This window comes from Canis aureus, chromosome 1 (assembly GCF_053574225.1).
Source record: "Canis aureus isolate CA01 chromosome 1, VMU_Caureus_v.1.0, whole genome shotgun sequence".
NCBI classification, from domain to species: domain Eukaryota; kingdom Metazoa; phylum Chordata; class Mammalia; order Carnivora; family Canidae; genus Canis; species Canis aureus.
The window spans coordinates 74379742-74395034 of record NC_135611.1 but is presented as its reverse complement, the minus strand read 5'-3'; the positions used below and the strand labels follow the sequence as shown (position 1 = coordinate 74395034).

At 36.6% G+C, this 15293-nt stretch overlaps 1 protein-coding gene across 8 annotated transcripts in view; it reads left to right on the top strand.

Moving 5' to 3' along the window:
- Nucleotides 1–15293, top strand: part of NAA35 (N-alpha-acetyltransferase 35, NatC auxiliary subunit) — a 108038-nt gene that overhangs the window by 20794 nt on the left and 71951 nt on the right. For all 8 annotated transcript variants that reach the window (XM_077904834.1, XM_077904795.1, XM_077904814.1 and 5 more), the window contains 3 exons: nt 1227–1341; nt 2797–2871; nt 3454–3621. In XM_077904834.1, coding sequence (XP_077760960.1) covers nt 1227–1341; nt 2797–2871; nt 3454–3621 — 358 coding nt within the window. The remainder of the gene's footprint in view (nt 1–1226; nt 1342–2796; nt 2872–3453; nt 3622–15293) is intronic.

Here is a 15293-nt window from a genome sequence, read left to right as displayed (position 1 = left end):
TCTCTGTTGTTTTTGTTGAAAAAATTCTCTTCATTTTTGCATATTTACTCTTCTGGCTTGACAACCTCTTTGAAAAATACCATTTGGGTTTTGATTAGCATAGACTAGAGTTGTCTTCAATAATATCACATTCATCTTGTCAGATTATCTTGAAGCATTTAGATATTTGAGAGATTGCAGGGAAGAGTGTCTTCTAATTTAAAGCTGGTAGTGGTATCTTGGTGCTGCTCTTCTGAGAGAAATGATTTATGTAACAAGGTACATATCTTTATTTTCCTGGTAATCTAATAGCTTGGACTGAGTGAAATATGAAGTCAGTAGCTTGATCACCTGTCAGATTTTCTTTTAAGCTTTCTTTGTTCCTTTCCCATTTTTTTGAGGCATATCTCAGTTAACGATATACTTATTAACCACAGTGCATCCTAACTATCTGCTTTTATGGCTAACAAGCCGTAAATATCAGACACGATAAGTAGATTGTTGGATTATTTTTCATTATGTTAATTGTCAGAACTTTGGGCATTATAGACAGTTATGTGCCAGATATTTCTGTTATTCATGATATAAAGAAAATGAAGAAATCTTAAAGTTACATTTGATGATTGTTCCCAACACAGCTTTCTGAATATTAAGTAGAGAAAATTATTTAAAGAAGGCAAAGTGAAATCCATTATAGACCAGTTGGTCTTTTTTCCAAAATTTCCAATGTGCAGCATTTGGGAAGGAAACACAAAGAAAATCTTTTGTTTTCTTTTCTCCCCCACAGTACATGTAAAATAATTTGAGTGGCAAATACTTGAAACAATTTTTATGTTAAAGGAGGATTATTTAATTGAAACAAGTGGTGGCAAATTGGGAAGACTAAATATGTAGAATACTGTAGTTATTTAAAGCACTATAATAATTTTTATTTTTTTATTTTTTATTTTATTTTATTTTTTTAAAATATTTTTTTCTTTATTTATTTATGATAGTCACACACAGAGAGAGAGAGAGAGAGAGAGAGAGAGAGGCAGAGACATAGGCAGAGGGAGAAGCAGGCTCCATGCACCGGGAGCCCGATGTGGGATTCGATCCCGGGTCTCCAGGATCACGCCCTGGGCCAAAGGCAGGCGCCAAACCGCTGCACCACCCAGGGATCCCAATAATTTTTATATCATTGTGAAAGTCTGGGTAAACTTACTGGTTCAAAAACAATTTGTGGGGTTAATATTTTTTATTTGCAGGTTTGGTCTTTTTGAAGCCATGTCTGCCATTGAAATGATGGATCCCAAGATGGACGCTGGCATGATTGGAAACCAAGTTAATCGAAAAGTTCTCAATTTTGAACAAGCTATTAAGGTAGTTACCGTTGTGCTTTTTTGTGTTTTATCATTTGTTATTTCATATGTTAAAACAATGAAGATCAAACTTGGTGTATTAAAGTATAATTATTTTAAGAACATCTCAGATATGTAAATAAAAATTAGCTATAACCTTTAGTTATTGATCTCTTTTGAAATCTGTAAATTGTTCAAGGTCTTCATTATAAGCTTGCTCTAAATTTCTGCGTGTGTGTTTATTAATTTTTTTTATTTTTTATTTTTTATTTTTATTTTTTGTTTATTAATTTTTTAAAGGATTTCCGTGTATGTTCAAGTACCAGGGTAGTTGGTTATGGTATTAAATTTTATGTATTAATATATTAGGCAAAATACTTGTGGTTTTGAATTTGAAATTCACTCTGTGAGGATTGACTTACAGATTCATTTATAATTGCCACAGAGTTTAATTTTGCATATTTAATGAAGAAAGATTTGCTGAACAACTTAATCAAAATGCGGGAAGGGTTTTTAAAAATGTTTACTTTTCTCGAGTCTGCTGGCTGGCTCATTTGGGTCAGCTTATCTCAGGGTCATGAGATTGAGCCCCAGGTTGGTCTCTGCACTCAAGGGGGAGTCCACTTGAGGCACTCTCTCTCCCCCTCTCTCTGCTTCTCCTTCCTCACTCAGTACATGTGCATGCACACTCTCTTTAAAATAATAAATCTTTTTAAAAAATGTTTACTTTTCTCTTTTTAAGTAGTTTTGATCCATTGAAGTGATTCATATTTATTAATGCTTAAAACTAATTTGAACTGTGTTTTTTTTTTTTTTTTTAATTTTTATTTATTTATGATAGTTACAGAGAGAGAGAGAGAGGGAGGCAGAGACACAGGCAGAGGGAGAAGCAGGCTCCATGCACCAGGAGCCCGATGTGGGATTCGATCCCGGGTCTCCGGGATCACGCCCTGGGCCAAAGGCAGGCGCCAAACCGCTGCGCCACCCAGGGATCCCTGAACTGTGTTTTTAAATACTTGTTGGTTTGACTGCTTTATATAGGCCTTTATTCTGTTATAATTAAGAGGGTTTGATTTTTCTTATTGAATATCTATTTAAAATATATTTTAAGAATACAGAGTTGGTGTCTTAGTTTTTTTTTTTTTTTTTTTTTTAAGATTTTATTTACTTGAGAGAGAAAGGGAGCATGAGTGGGATGAGGGGCAGAGGGAGAAGCACCCTCTCCCTACTGAGCAGGGAGCCCAATGCAGGGTACAATCCCAAGACTCAGAGATTATGACTTGAGCCGAAAGCTGACGTTTAACCAACTGAGCCACCCAGGTACCCCGGTATCTTAGTTTTTAACAGATGATGATACAGTTCTAGAATTGTTATTTTCTAAAATATTTGATTTTTGGAAGGCAAAAATTGCTACTAAACATAGAAACCATAAATTTATAAAAACTTTTGCTCATGTCATATTTTTCCTCCTTTTTAGGATGGCACCATTAAAATTAAAGACCTCACCTTGCCTGAATTGATAGGGATAATGGATACTTGTTTTTGCTGTTTGGTAAGAGTTAAAATACACTTGGCTAATCTAAAAACTGTGACCTCCCAGAAAGTTCCTCTGGTTGGGGGTTATCAAATTAGAGGTGGGAGGCAGGAAAACTTGTGCAGTTTCTTGCAGTACTCTAGATTGGGATGTGATACTGTTGACTAGATCAGTAGTAATAAGGATGAAAAAGAAAAGTTAGATGAGTGGCTAAGTACCTGGTTAGTTCTAAAATTGTGAATTCCCTACTTTATGGATTTTTATTGACTCCATTGTGGAATCGATTGCTTTTGGATAGTATGTAAGGCAGCATTCTAATTTCATTAGTGTCCAAATATATTGCAAACTGAATTCTGTGTGAGAATGCTTTCCTTAGATAGCTAATCTTATTTATGGCATATGATTTTTGAAGAATTTTAGTCTGTAAAAGTGAATTGTAATTCTTTTGTCTCTTCTGACCTTCCCTTTAATCATCTTTGAAATACCATGATTAATCATACATTTATTTGGGTCTGTGGCAGTCCAGACCTTGGCTGCTGGGTCAATTTAGACTTTGCAGACTCTGTGTCATCTTAAACATAAACGTTCTTTTCCTTGTAGATAACATGGTTAGAAGGCCATTCCTTGGCACAGACTGTATTTACGTGCCTTTACATTCATAATCCAGACTTTATAGAAGATCCTGCCATGAAAGCTTTTGCTCTGGGAATCCTAAAAATCTGTGATATTGCAAGAGAAAAAGTAAATAAAGCTGCTGTTTTTGAAGAGGTAAGATTTTGTATTAAGAGAATTCCTGAAGCTCACTGACCACTTTATTGTGATATATCTAAATGATTATATGATACATATTTTTGTCAATATATATAGTTAACAGTTTTTAAAAGTGATGCTGTGGTGTTTACAGATGTATTGGCTGAAGTAATCCTGTTCTAAGAAAACTTCGATCTCCGTATATGTTCTTTCTGTTGGGACCATTCATGGAGTATCCATTATGTGCAGAGTATTTTGTTCTGGGTATTGTGGGGATTCACAAAGAGAAGACACAGCTTCTTCTCCCAAGTCTCTCAATTCTCCTTTTGTTGAAACCTACTTTTCTTTTTAATGCTGTTACTGATCCAAAATAAATATATTAGTCCCCTACGGTGGTTCAGTGTATAGTATATGTAGTTTTTATAAATTTATATTAATAATGTGAGAATAATACAGCTAATATGACTGTTCACATTTAAACACATGACTTGTGAGTTTTGTATGAAATACTGTCTGCTTTTTACATACTTACTGGTTTTTTTAGCTACCAATTTTAATTCCTATGGGTATCATTATGAAAAATCTTACCCATTTGAGTGAAAATTTTAAAAAGATTAGTTCGAGTTAATAAGTGAGAAGAGATATACAAGTTATTAAATACTTACGTTCTCAAAGTACACCCAAAAAGACATCAAAAGTCCTAATCGCAGGGCAAAGAAAGGATTCATTTAGCAAACAGTGCTAGGATAATTGGTTAACACCCTTGAAAATTAATTTACCATCATTTTATATCTGCCTTAATCTGTTGGGCTATTATAGCAGAATACCATAGATGGAGTGGCTTGTAAACAACAGAAGTTTATATCTCACACTTCCAGAGACTAAAAAGCCCAGGATCAAGGCATCAGCAGCTCCAGTGTCTGTCTGCCTTCTGGTTTATAGGTGGCCATCTTTGCACTGTGTCCTCACATGGCAGAAGGTGCACAGGAGCTCTCTATTTCTCTTTTGTAAGGGTACTGATTCCATTCATGAAGGCTGTACTCTCATAGCCCAATCACCTCCCAAAAGCCCCACCTCCAAATACTATCACATTGGGTGTTAGGACTTAACATATGAATTTTGGAGGGATACAGTCTTTATGACAACATCAAAATGCAGATAGAGCCGGCGTTGGTGGTATAGTGGTGAGCATAGCTGCCTTCCAAAATGCAGATAGATGAAATATTTTTTTTAAGTTGTTAAAAAGTCAAAAGATTGTTTATAGAAAATGAACCTTTAAACATGAGAAAAGATGTGTAACTTCAGAGACATGCAGATTAAAACTGAGATACTATTTTGTACCCATTATTGGCAAAGCTTAGAAATCTTGTATAATATACCATGTTGATGAGAGTGAGAAATAGGCACTCACATGTGCTGTGTGTGTGAAACGAGTAGTCACTGCTTCCTTTTTAATTTTTAATTTCAAGTTAACAAATTATAGTGACAGCACAAAAAACAGCGTATGTCCCTCACCTTGATTTCAGCTATTAATCCATTGTGCCCTTTACTATCTCAATTTCTCTCATGTATGTATGTTTTTTTTCTTGAACCATAAGAAACTAAATTGTATACAATTATGACCTTTTCCCTGCAGACACCTCTCAGTGTGCATCTTCTAAGAGAAAAGATATTTTCATATACAACTATAGTATAATTACCAACCTTAGTGAATCTGTATTAACAGTCCACTCTTCATATTCTGTTCCCATGAGGTGACCCAGTAATGCCCTTCCTAGCATTTTTTTCCCCTACAGTTCAGAATCCAGCCTAGGATCATATCCTGCATTTAGTTGCCTCTTTAGTATTTTTTTTTTTTTTTTTTTTGCCTCTTTAGTATTGTTAATCTACAGCAGTTCCTCGGCCTTTGTTTCCATGTCATTGATATTTTTGGAGAACATAGGCCTCTTCTGGTTTGTCTTTTTTAATAGAATATTCCTCATTTGGGGTTTGTGTATTTTGTCTTGTGATTACATTTAGATTATACAGTCCTGGGCAGCCCCAGTGGTGCAGCGGTTTAGAGCCGCCTGCAGACCAGGGCGTGATCCTGGAGACCCTGGATCGAGTCCCACGTCAGGCTCTCTGTATGATGCCTGCTTCTTCCTCTGCCTGTGTCTCTGCCTCTCCCTCTCTCTGTCTCTATGAATAAATAAATAAAATCTTAAAAAAAAAAAGATTATACAGTCCTGGCAGGATTACAACATAAGTGACACTGTGTCCTCGTTCTGGTATTGCACGTGAGGCATACAATGCCCATCTGCCCCCTTGGTGGTCATGTTACTTTGTTCCAAGGTGTTTTCTGATCACTGTATGGTTACTGTTTTCTACCCTGGCATATAATAAGCCTTCCATAGGGAAACTCTTTAAGATTATACAAATATCCTGCTCATTAAAGTCTTTCCCTTAGCATCACTGGATGCTTGCTTGGGCTAAAATTCACTGTGATGGCTGCAAAATTATGATTTTCTCACTCTAGCACCCCCACACAGATACAAATTTATTAGTCAGGGCTCAGGTTTCTACTGTAAGCAGGACTCATACATTTTTATGGTATTATAAATTCACAACTGTTTTATTTTTATTTTTTAAGATTGTAAAAATTTATTCATGAGAGAGAGAGAGAGAGAGACGGAGAGAGGCAGAGACACAGGCAGAGGGAGAAGCAGGCTCCACACAGGGAGCCTGATGTGGGACTCGATCCCAGGACTCCAAGATCATGCCCTGGGCCAAAGGCAAGTGCTAAACCACTGAGCTACCCAGAGATCCCTCACAACTGTTTTAAAGAGCAGTTGGTAGTATCATGAGTTACAATATATATGACAACCTAGCAAATTCACTTTTAGGAATTTATTATACAAATCTGTGCTGTGCACAAAGATTTATGTATAAGGACATTAATTGTAGTTTCGTTTATAGTAACAAAAGTCTAGAAACTACCTTAATATCTATCAATAGACTAGTTTAATGATGCATACATACAGTAGAGTATTGTGTGCCCTTTACAAAGAAAGAGGTAGGTTTATGTGTACAAGTAAGATTAGATCTCCAAAATAAAGTAAAATAAGTCAGGTGTAGAAAAGTTGTATAAGTTACTATCAATTTTTTTTTAATGGGAAGTAGTTAAATCTTCATACATAAGATAACTGGAATCTTGAAGGATGGGATATATACTTGTTGGTGCTGTTGGAATTTTTATTACGTGCCTAGATGAGTTTGTTTTAAAAGTAAATGAAAATAAATTTTTTATAATTATAATTGAAATTCTGCATATTCTCTGGATAAAGAACTTCCAAATGGGAGAAATCATAAAGGAAAACCAATAGGAAAAAGCTGATAGAAAGTTTTTTGGAAAAATCTAAATAACAAAAATGATCAATATTAATGTGTTAAGATCTTGTTCAAATAAAGTATAACACTGAAGCCCAAATGAATAACTGGGCTATAAAACCAATAGCTTACTCATGGAGGAGGGTAATAAATGACGAAACAGTTAAAAATTTAGTCTCCATGTCATCCAAGAAATAAAATAATTAGTTCACCTTTTCTCTGCCAAATATATTTTTAAATAAAAATATTCAGTTTTGGTAAGGATGCAATAAGTTGTCATTTGATTTTTATTAGTGGGAATATGCATTAGCACAGCTGAAACTAATTAATGCATGTTTAGAACTCAGCCTTAAATGAGGATACATTATGCCCAAACACTTTAATCAGTTTTTAATAGTGAAAGTTGGCATCAACTAAAATGCCACCATTAGGGTTTACATGAAGTAAATTATGGATAATTTATTATACAGAGTGATAGAGAAAGGTGTTTAAAATCATGGGAGAGTAGGGGTGCCTGGATGGCTCAGTGCCTTCAGTGTAGGTTATGATCCTTATGATCCTGGCTTAGGTCATGATGGGGGGGGGGTCCTTGCTCAGCGGGGAGTCTGGTTTGCCTTCTCCCTCTTCCCCTCTCCTCTGCTTGTGCGCTCTGGTGTGTGCACTCATTCTCTCTCAAATAAATAAAATGTATAAAAAATCATGAGAGAGTGTATACTTTAAAGGGTTAGGAAAATAGTATAACCAACTATGTAAAAATAAAGATTGGAAAGAAATATAAATAAAAACTCCTGGGCTGGAACGATTATGCTTTCTTGTTTCTGTAAACTTTTCAGATTTCTCCAGATAAGTTTGTTTTGGTTTTATAATTAGAAAAAGAATTACCTGTTGAAAGTCCTTAAGAGACTTGGTAATGAGTAAGGAAGAATGAACTGTAATAAATCACTTGTTTGAACTGGCTGCTTCTGAAGTTCCTACGTGCTGGTATATTTTGCCCTCAGATGTGTCTCTGTTTTGTTTTTACTCCTGAACTGGAGACAGGTGTCTTTCTTAATATCCTGTATACATGTGCAAAATGGAAACCACAGTTTCCCCCCTCAAACCACTGGTCGTCTTGCATTCTGCATCTTACAGAATGGTATCTACAGGGTTATCTGATTGAATTCTTTTGTTTTTACCTTGCAAGTGTTTTGAATCTGGGCACTGCTTTTCCTTTTCTCATTGTTCCTGTTTTATTTTTTTAATTTTTAAAAAGATTTTATTTATTTATTCATGAGAGACACAGAGACAGAGAGAGGCAGAGACACAGGAAGAGGGAGAAGCAGGCTCCATGCAGGGAGCCCAATGTGGGACTTGATCCTGGGTCTCCAGGATCACGCCCTGGGCTGAAGGCAGTGCTAAACTGCTGGGCCACCCAGGTTGCCCCTTGTTCCTGTTTTAGTTTGAGCTTTTGTCAGCTTCAGATTTAGGTTCCTATGAGAGTGTCTGCACATTTCTTTTGGGCCATTTTTTCCCTTTAGGCCACTTTCCACTTGACTACCTGTTACCTTCTTAAAAGTAGATAATCTGGTCATACTCGGTTTTGCTCTTTGAAAATTTTTCTTGGGGTGTGTGTTTTAATAAAAGTAATACTTTTACATACTATGCAAAATCAAATAGGCCATAGGATGTAAAATGAAAAATTATGTTCTTATACATTCCATAATATGAAATTATATTTAGCTTTTTCCCACTATCTCCACATTTCTAGATATAAAAAAATTTTATATAATTGTTTTAATATAAACAATTTTATACAGTTTTAGCAATTTTTAGGTAGGATATGTCAGCACATTTTTAGCATTTAACCAGCATTCACATTTTACTCCCTGTTTTACCCAAATAGTAATTTTGTTTTAGTTAAATCATTATTCAGTGTTGACATTACTATGATTGTATAAATACTAATGACAGATGAACCAAAGTGGTGTAAGTGTACATTTCTTTCTCAAAAATTTTTATTTTTCTTGAAGGTGATAACTGCCTCCTCTTTTTTTAATTTGATTAGTTTTCTGTGAGCTTCTCCCATATTCTTCTCTTCCCATTATTATGAAATATATCAGTTAGTCTGTCCGTTTATATATTTTTTGAAATTCTTCACCTTAGCTCCTTTGTTCTTTAGCTTCAGACTGGATCAGTTTCCTTTTACATCCACTGTACAGCTGTGATCCCAGGGTCTCTTCACTATTCTCCTGGGAATTCCATTCCCCTTTCTTTTTTGTTAGATTTCTAGTTATCTGGATTTCATACCCTTATTGTTCTTAGTTTATTACTTTGCTTGGTACAGCATCTCCAGTTCGATGGGGAGACCAGGAGGGAATTGTTTTTTGAACTTGCATGTCTGAAAATGTCTTCCCTACCCTCACACTTGTTTAAAAGTTTGGTCGTGATAGATTTCTAGAATGGAAAACTATTTTCTTCCAAATTTTTTAGACATTACTCCACTGACTCTTAATTTCAGTGTTGCTGTCCCGATCCTTTATATGGACCCATATTTTCTCTGTGGAAGCTTTTAGGATTTTTCTTTTTAAATTTATTTATTTATTTATTTATTTATTTATTTATTTATTTATTTATGATAGTCACAGAGAGAGAAAGCGAGAGAGGCATAGACATAGGCAGAGGGAGAAGCAGGCTCCATGCACTGGGAGCCTGATGTGGGATTCGATCCCGGGTCTCCAGGATCGCGCCCTGGGCCAAAGGCAGGTGCCAAACCGCTGCGCCACCCAGGGATCCCCGGATTTTTCTTTTTAATGACTATACCTTAGACTTGGTCATTGCAACCCTTTACTAATTTCAGTTTGAAGTATTTTGTTCACAGACCACCACCTGTTTCTATGTTGCTTGTGTTCTGACTCCTACAATTCACCCCTACATGGACTCCAGTTTATATTACCTTCTTATTGTCGTTACCTTTTTGACTCTCTTTTCTAACTTTAAAACTATCTTCCTTCATTACAGCTACTCCCTTACCTATACTTGCAGCTCTCTTCCTCTCTTGCCTATTGTACCTCAATTCTAGTTAAGTCCAGCCCTCTATCTGCTGTGCCTTTACACTTGCACACCTCAGTTGATTGCACTCTGATTGGTCTACTTTCATTTCACCACCACGTACTTCCAAGTGGGCCTTAAGTGCCCTTCCCTGGGTCATTCACACTCCATCTCAGAATTCTAACAGTTGTACCATCATTACTTGAAGCCAACCTACCTTTCTACTGTACTAAATAAGTGAAAGTCATCTCACCTACCTGCACATGTGCCCTGTGTTCTTTGACCCTTCTCTTTGTCTAGATGAACCTATATGAGGGCAATCTCTTCTGCTTGTACATTAGATCCCATAACCTGTCTTATATTAACAAATATTCCTCTAGCAATTCTACCCTCTCTCCCTTGCGTAATGAATTTGCCCCTCTGCTGGATCATTCCCATTAGTATGTTACCATTTCTTCACATAACATAACTTCAGCTTCTCTCCCATATCTCAGTTCTTTTTAGCCAGAATCCTTAAGAGATGTCCATTCTCTCTTGAATCCTCTCCAGTCAGACTTTGAATGGTGTTCCACCAAAACTTCATCATCTTGGTCATCTAAGACCTCAGTGATGCTAAACCCATTGATTAATGTTTTGTCTTAAACTTAATCAGGCATCGGATTTTTGACATGAGATCCATCCTTGAAACAAATTATTTTCTCTTTTTAAGATGGTTTTTTTCCCCTGGTTCCCTGCCTCACTGGTTGTTCTTGTTTGTCATCTCATTTTCTAAACCAACACTGTCCAATAGATATAGAATGCAAGCCATTTAACTCATTTAAAATGTTCTAGTAGTCTGTGGGTGAAATTTTTGTTAACATTTTATGTAGTCCAGTGTATCTAAAATAATATTTTGATATATAATCATTTATAAAATATTGAGAATTGCCAAAATATGGAAAGAGCCCAGGTGTCCATTGATAGATGAATGGATAAAGAAGATATGTGTGTGTATATACACATATGTATGTATATGTATAAACATATACCTGTGCATATATACACACACACACACAGACACTGGAATATCATTCCACCGTCAAGAAGAATCGAGTCTTGCCATTTGCAGCGATGTGGATGGAACTAGTGTGTATTGTGAAATACAATTTCTCTGAAAGAGAAAGACAAATACCATATAAATACCATATGATTGGGCAGCCTGGGTGGCTCAGCGGTTTAAGCGCCTGTCTTCGGCCCAGGGCGTGATCCTGGAGACCCAGGATCGAGTCCCACATCGGGCTCCCTGCATGGAGCCTGCTTCTCCCTCTGCCTGTGTCTCTGTCTCTCTCTCTGTGTCTATCATGAATAAATAAATAAAATCTTAAAAAAAATACCATATGATTTCACTCATGTTGAATTTAAGAAACAAAACAGATGAACATAGGGGAATGGAAGGAAAAATAAAATAAGGTAAAAACAGAGGCAAACCATAAGAGACTTTTTTAAAGGATTTATTTAGAGAGAGAGAGAGAGAGCATGCACAAGCAGGGGTAGCGGAAGAGAGAGGACAAGAAGCAGACAGCTGTGCTGAATGGAGAATGCAGTGTGCGGGTTGATCTCATGACTGAGATCATGACCTGAGCTGAGATCAAGAATTGGATGTTTAACCCAGTGAGCTGCCCAGGCACCCCAAGAGATTCTTAACTACAGGGAACAAACTGAGGGTTGCTGGAGGGGAGATGAATAGGAGGATGGAATAACTGAGTGATGGGCATTAAGGACACACTTGATGTAAATACGCACTGGGTATTATATGCAACTGAAGAATCACTAAACTCTATCCTGAAACTAATAATACACTGTATGTTAACTAAAATAAAAATTAATGAGATGTAAAATTATATTTTTTTGTAGCAAATATTCTAAGTGTGGTCTCTATGTTACACCTACAGCACGTCTCAGTTTGATTCAAATGCTCTCTACTTAATTGGCTGTGTAATGACCATATTGGTCAGCACAATTCTAAACATTGGTGTGGCTCAGGTCCTCTCTTTATACCTCATCTCTCCATACTCATTCCACTGATGATCTCATGCAGTTTCATAGTCTTAAATTCTGTCTCTGCTATTGAATGTTAAGTTTGTATCCTCAGCTGAGACTTTATAGATTTCCCTAAATCTCAGACTCACATATGCTACTGCCTGTTCTGCATTTTCCACTTGGACGTCTATCTCAGACTTCACATTTCCAAAATAGAGCTGCTGATTTTCCCCTTGCCTCCTAATTTCTTCCTTCTGTAGTCTTCTCAATTTCAGCAAACAGAGCTTTGTTCTTCTAGTTGTGCAGAATAAAAACCTTGGAGTCATCTTTGACTCTTCTCTTTCTCTCATACCCTACATCTAAACCCTCAGGAAGTCCTAGGAAACAAAGGTTGGCAGTCTACAGCCTATAGGCCTATCCAGCCTGCTCCTGTGTTTTTATTATGGCCGTTAAGCAAAGAATGTTTTTTGAATTTTTATTTAAGATTTTTTTTAAATTTTTTTTTTACTTATTCATTTCAGAGAGAGAGAGAGAGAGAGCACAGTCATGAGCCAGGGGGGTAAAGGGCAGAAGGAGAGGAAGAAGCAGACTCCCCACTGAATCCAACACAGGGCTCCATCTCAGGATCCTGGGATCATGACCTGAGCAGAAGGAAGACACTTAACCAACTGAGCCCCCGATATGGCCCCCATTTATGTGTGTTTTAAATGGTTACATTTAAATAGTCATATAAGTACTTACATAATATTCTCTATTTTACCACATGGCTTGCAAAGCATGAAATATATATTATACGGCTCTTTAAAGAAAAGTTTGCCTATCCTTACTGATACTGTTATTTGTTTAATTAGCATGTGCCAGGCATTGGGGCAGGTGCTGCTGGGTATTCTGCACCTGTAATGACAGGCATGTATTGCTTTGCTGTTCAGGCTGCGGGTGGGAGGGGAGAGTAAGAGCTCCTTCCTTAAACATCCAGCTACTAGAGCCACACCTCATCCTTCAAAGGTGTCTGATACCTCTAATCCTTTTTTTTTTTTAAGATTTTATTTATTTATTTATTTGACAGAACACAAGGAGAGGGAGAGGGAAAGGATGAAGCAGGCTCCCCACTGAGCAGGGAGCTTCAGTGCAGGGCTCTATCTCAGGATCCGGGAATCACGACCTGAGCCAAAGGCAGACGCTTAATTGGAGCCACCAGGTGCCCCTAATACCTCTAATTCTTGAAAGCTTTCTTCATCCTTGCTTTCCAAGGGCATCGGTTTAGCTTTTTCCACTCACCTAAGTCAGTTACTTTTTGTCCATTTACTTTGTATTTTCCAAAAATTGCCTTACGTATTTTGTTTGTTGTACTCCATTCTCTGTCCTTTGGGATTCAAACTTTTTAATTCCTCTAGTGTCATCTTTAGTATGATTTTAAGAGGTGTAATGGAAGTACTGTTTTTAACCAGAAGTTGAACATTTTTGCTGCCTACATGATAAAAGTTAAAACCCTTAGAGTAACACTTCCCGTGAGCTGGTTCTAACTTTATTGCTCATCTTTTTTGTTGTTCGTTTATTGAGTTATGTTAGAGATACACCACTGTGTAAGTTTGGGGTGTGCAACATATTGATATGATGCATTTATATTGCTATATAATTGCAGTAGTAGCCATAACTAACACCTGTTGTATCACATAATGATCATTACTTCTTAGTGCTGGGAATAGTTAAAATCTAGTCTCTTAGCAAGCTAATGTTTATAATACAGTTTTGTTGTTTACAATCCCTATATGTGTATGAGGTCTCTAGGACTTACTTACCTACTAGTTGCAGATATGTACCCTAAACATCTCTCCCGTTCCTCCACTCTCCACTCACCATTTTATTTGCTTTTACTCACCATTTTACTAGCTTCTATAATTTTGGGTTTTTTTTTAGATTCTACATGTAAAAGATAACATACAGTATTTGTCTTTCTCTGACTTAGCATGTTATCCTCAGGGTCTATTTATGTTGTTGCAAATGACAGAATTTCCTTTTTTCTCATGGCTGAATAGTATTCTACTCCATATGCATATATATACACCACATCTTTATCCATTTATCCATTGGAGGACACTTAGGTTGTTTTCATGTCTTGGCTATTGTGAACAATGCTACAATAATATGGGAGTTGTATAGGTCTCTTCATTACCTGCTTTCATTTCTTTTTGCTATATACCTAGAATTGGGTTTGCTGGATCATATATATGGTAGTTATATTTTAAATTTTTTGAGGAACTTCCGTACTGTTCTCCATAGCGGCTGAAACAGTTTGCATTCCCACCAACAGTGTACAAAGACTCCCTTTTCTCCACATCTGGATCAACATTTGTCATCTCTTACCTTGTTGATGATCACACTTAGAGGTGTGAGCCAACATCTCATTGTGATACATGGTACAGATATCATTGGGTGTTTTTACTCATCTTTTTTCTCCCTGTGGCTTATTGTTGTTCAGCTGCTCCTGAGTACACTATTCTCTTTCATTATCCCATGCTTTTGCACAGGATGCTCTTTCTAGCTCTTATGCTTTTTCTCCTTTTTAGGATAAAGTCCTACTTATCTTCAAATGTGGATCTCCACCTCCTGAATTGCCCATACAGACTTCAGTTTTCTTCTTTGCCCTTCTTAGCACATTCTTCTGTTACAGCTGGTGCCTACATACTGGCTTACATGGAACAGTCCTACTTGGCATCTTTTATCCTGATGTAGTTATTAATAGCATCCCCTTCTACTCTCAGTAGTATGCCACTTGGAGTAATAATGGTATGGCCCACCCCTTCTTTTGTCATTTATTTTGTATATGTGCTGCCGAAGCGAGCACTTGTCATTTATTTTGAACGTGAATGTGATGTTTGGAGGTAGGTCCTGCTTCTTTTTGTAAACATGTAAATCTAAGACCGCCTTAGAGCTTAGGATGGTGAAGAAGAAAGATTATTTCTGATATTCCTGTTGTTTGGCATGACATAAGTAAGTATGCATCACTTAAGTCACTGTAGTTGAATTTTCCTCTTTTTTGCAACCAAGCATATTTTTAAGGTAATAAATAAAACTATAAAGGTTCTGGTTTGCCTGGCAAGGAGTAAACAGTTACCCATTTGGCATGTATTTCTCCAGATATTTTCTGTAATATGTATATATGTGTATTTCACTAAACATCATGGAATTATGTAAAATACTTGCAACTTTTTTCCACAGACAATAGAAAATAGATTTCTGTATGTACCAGTATATTGTAGGTAGAGAGCTACCTCATT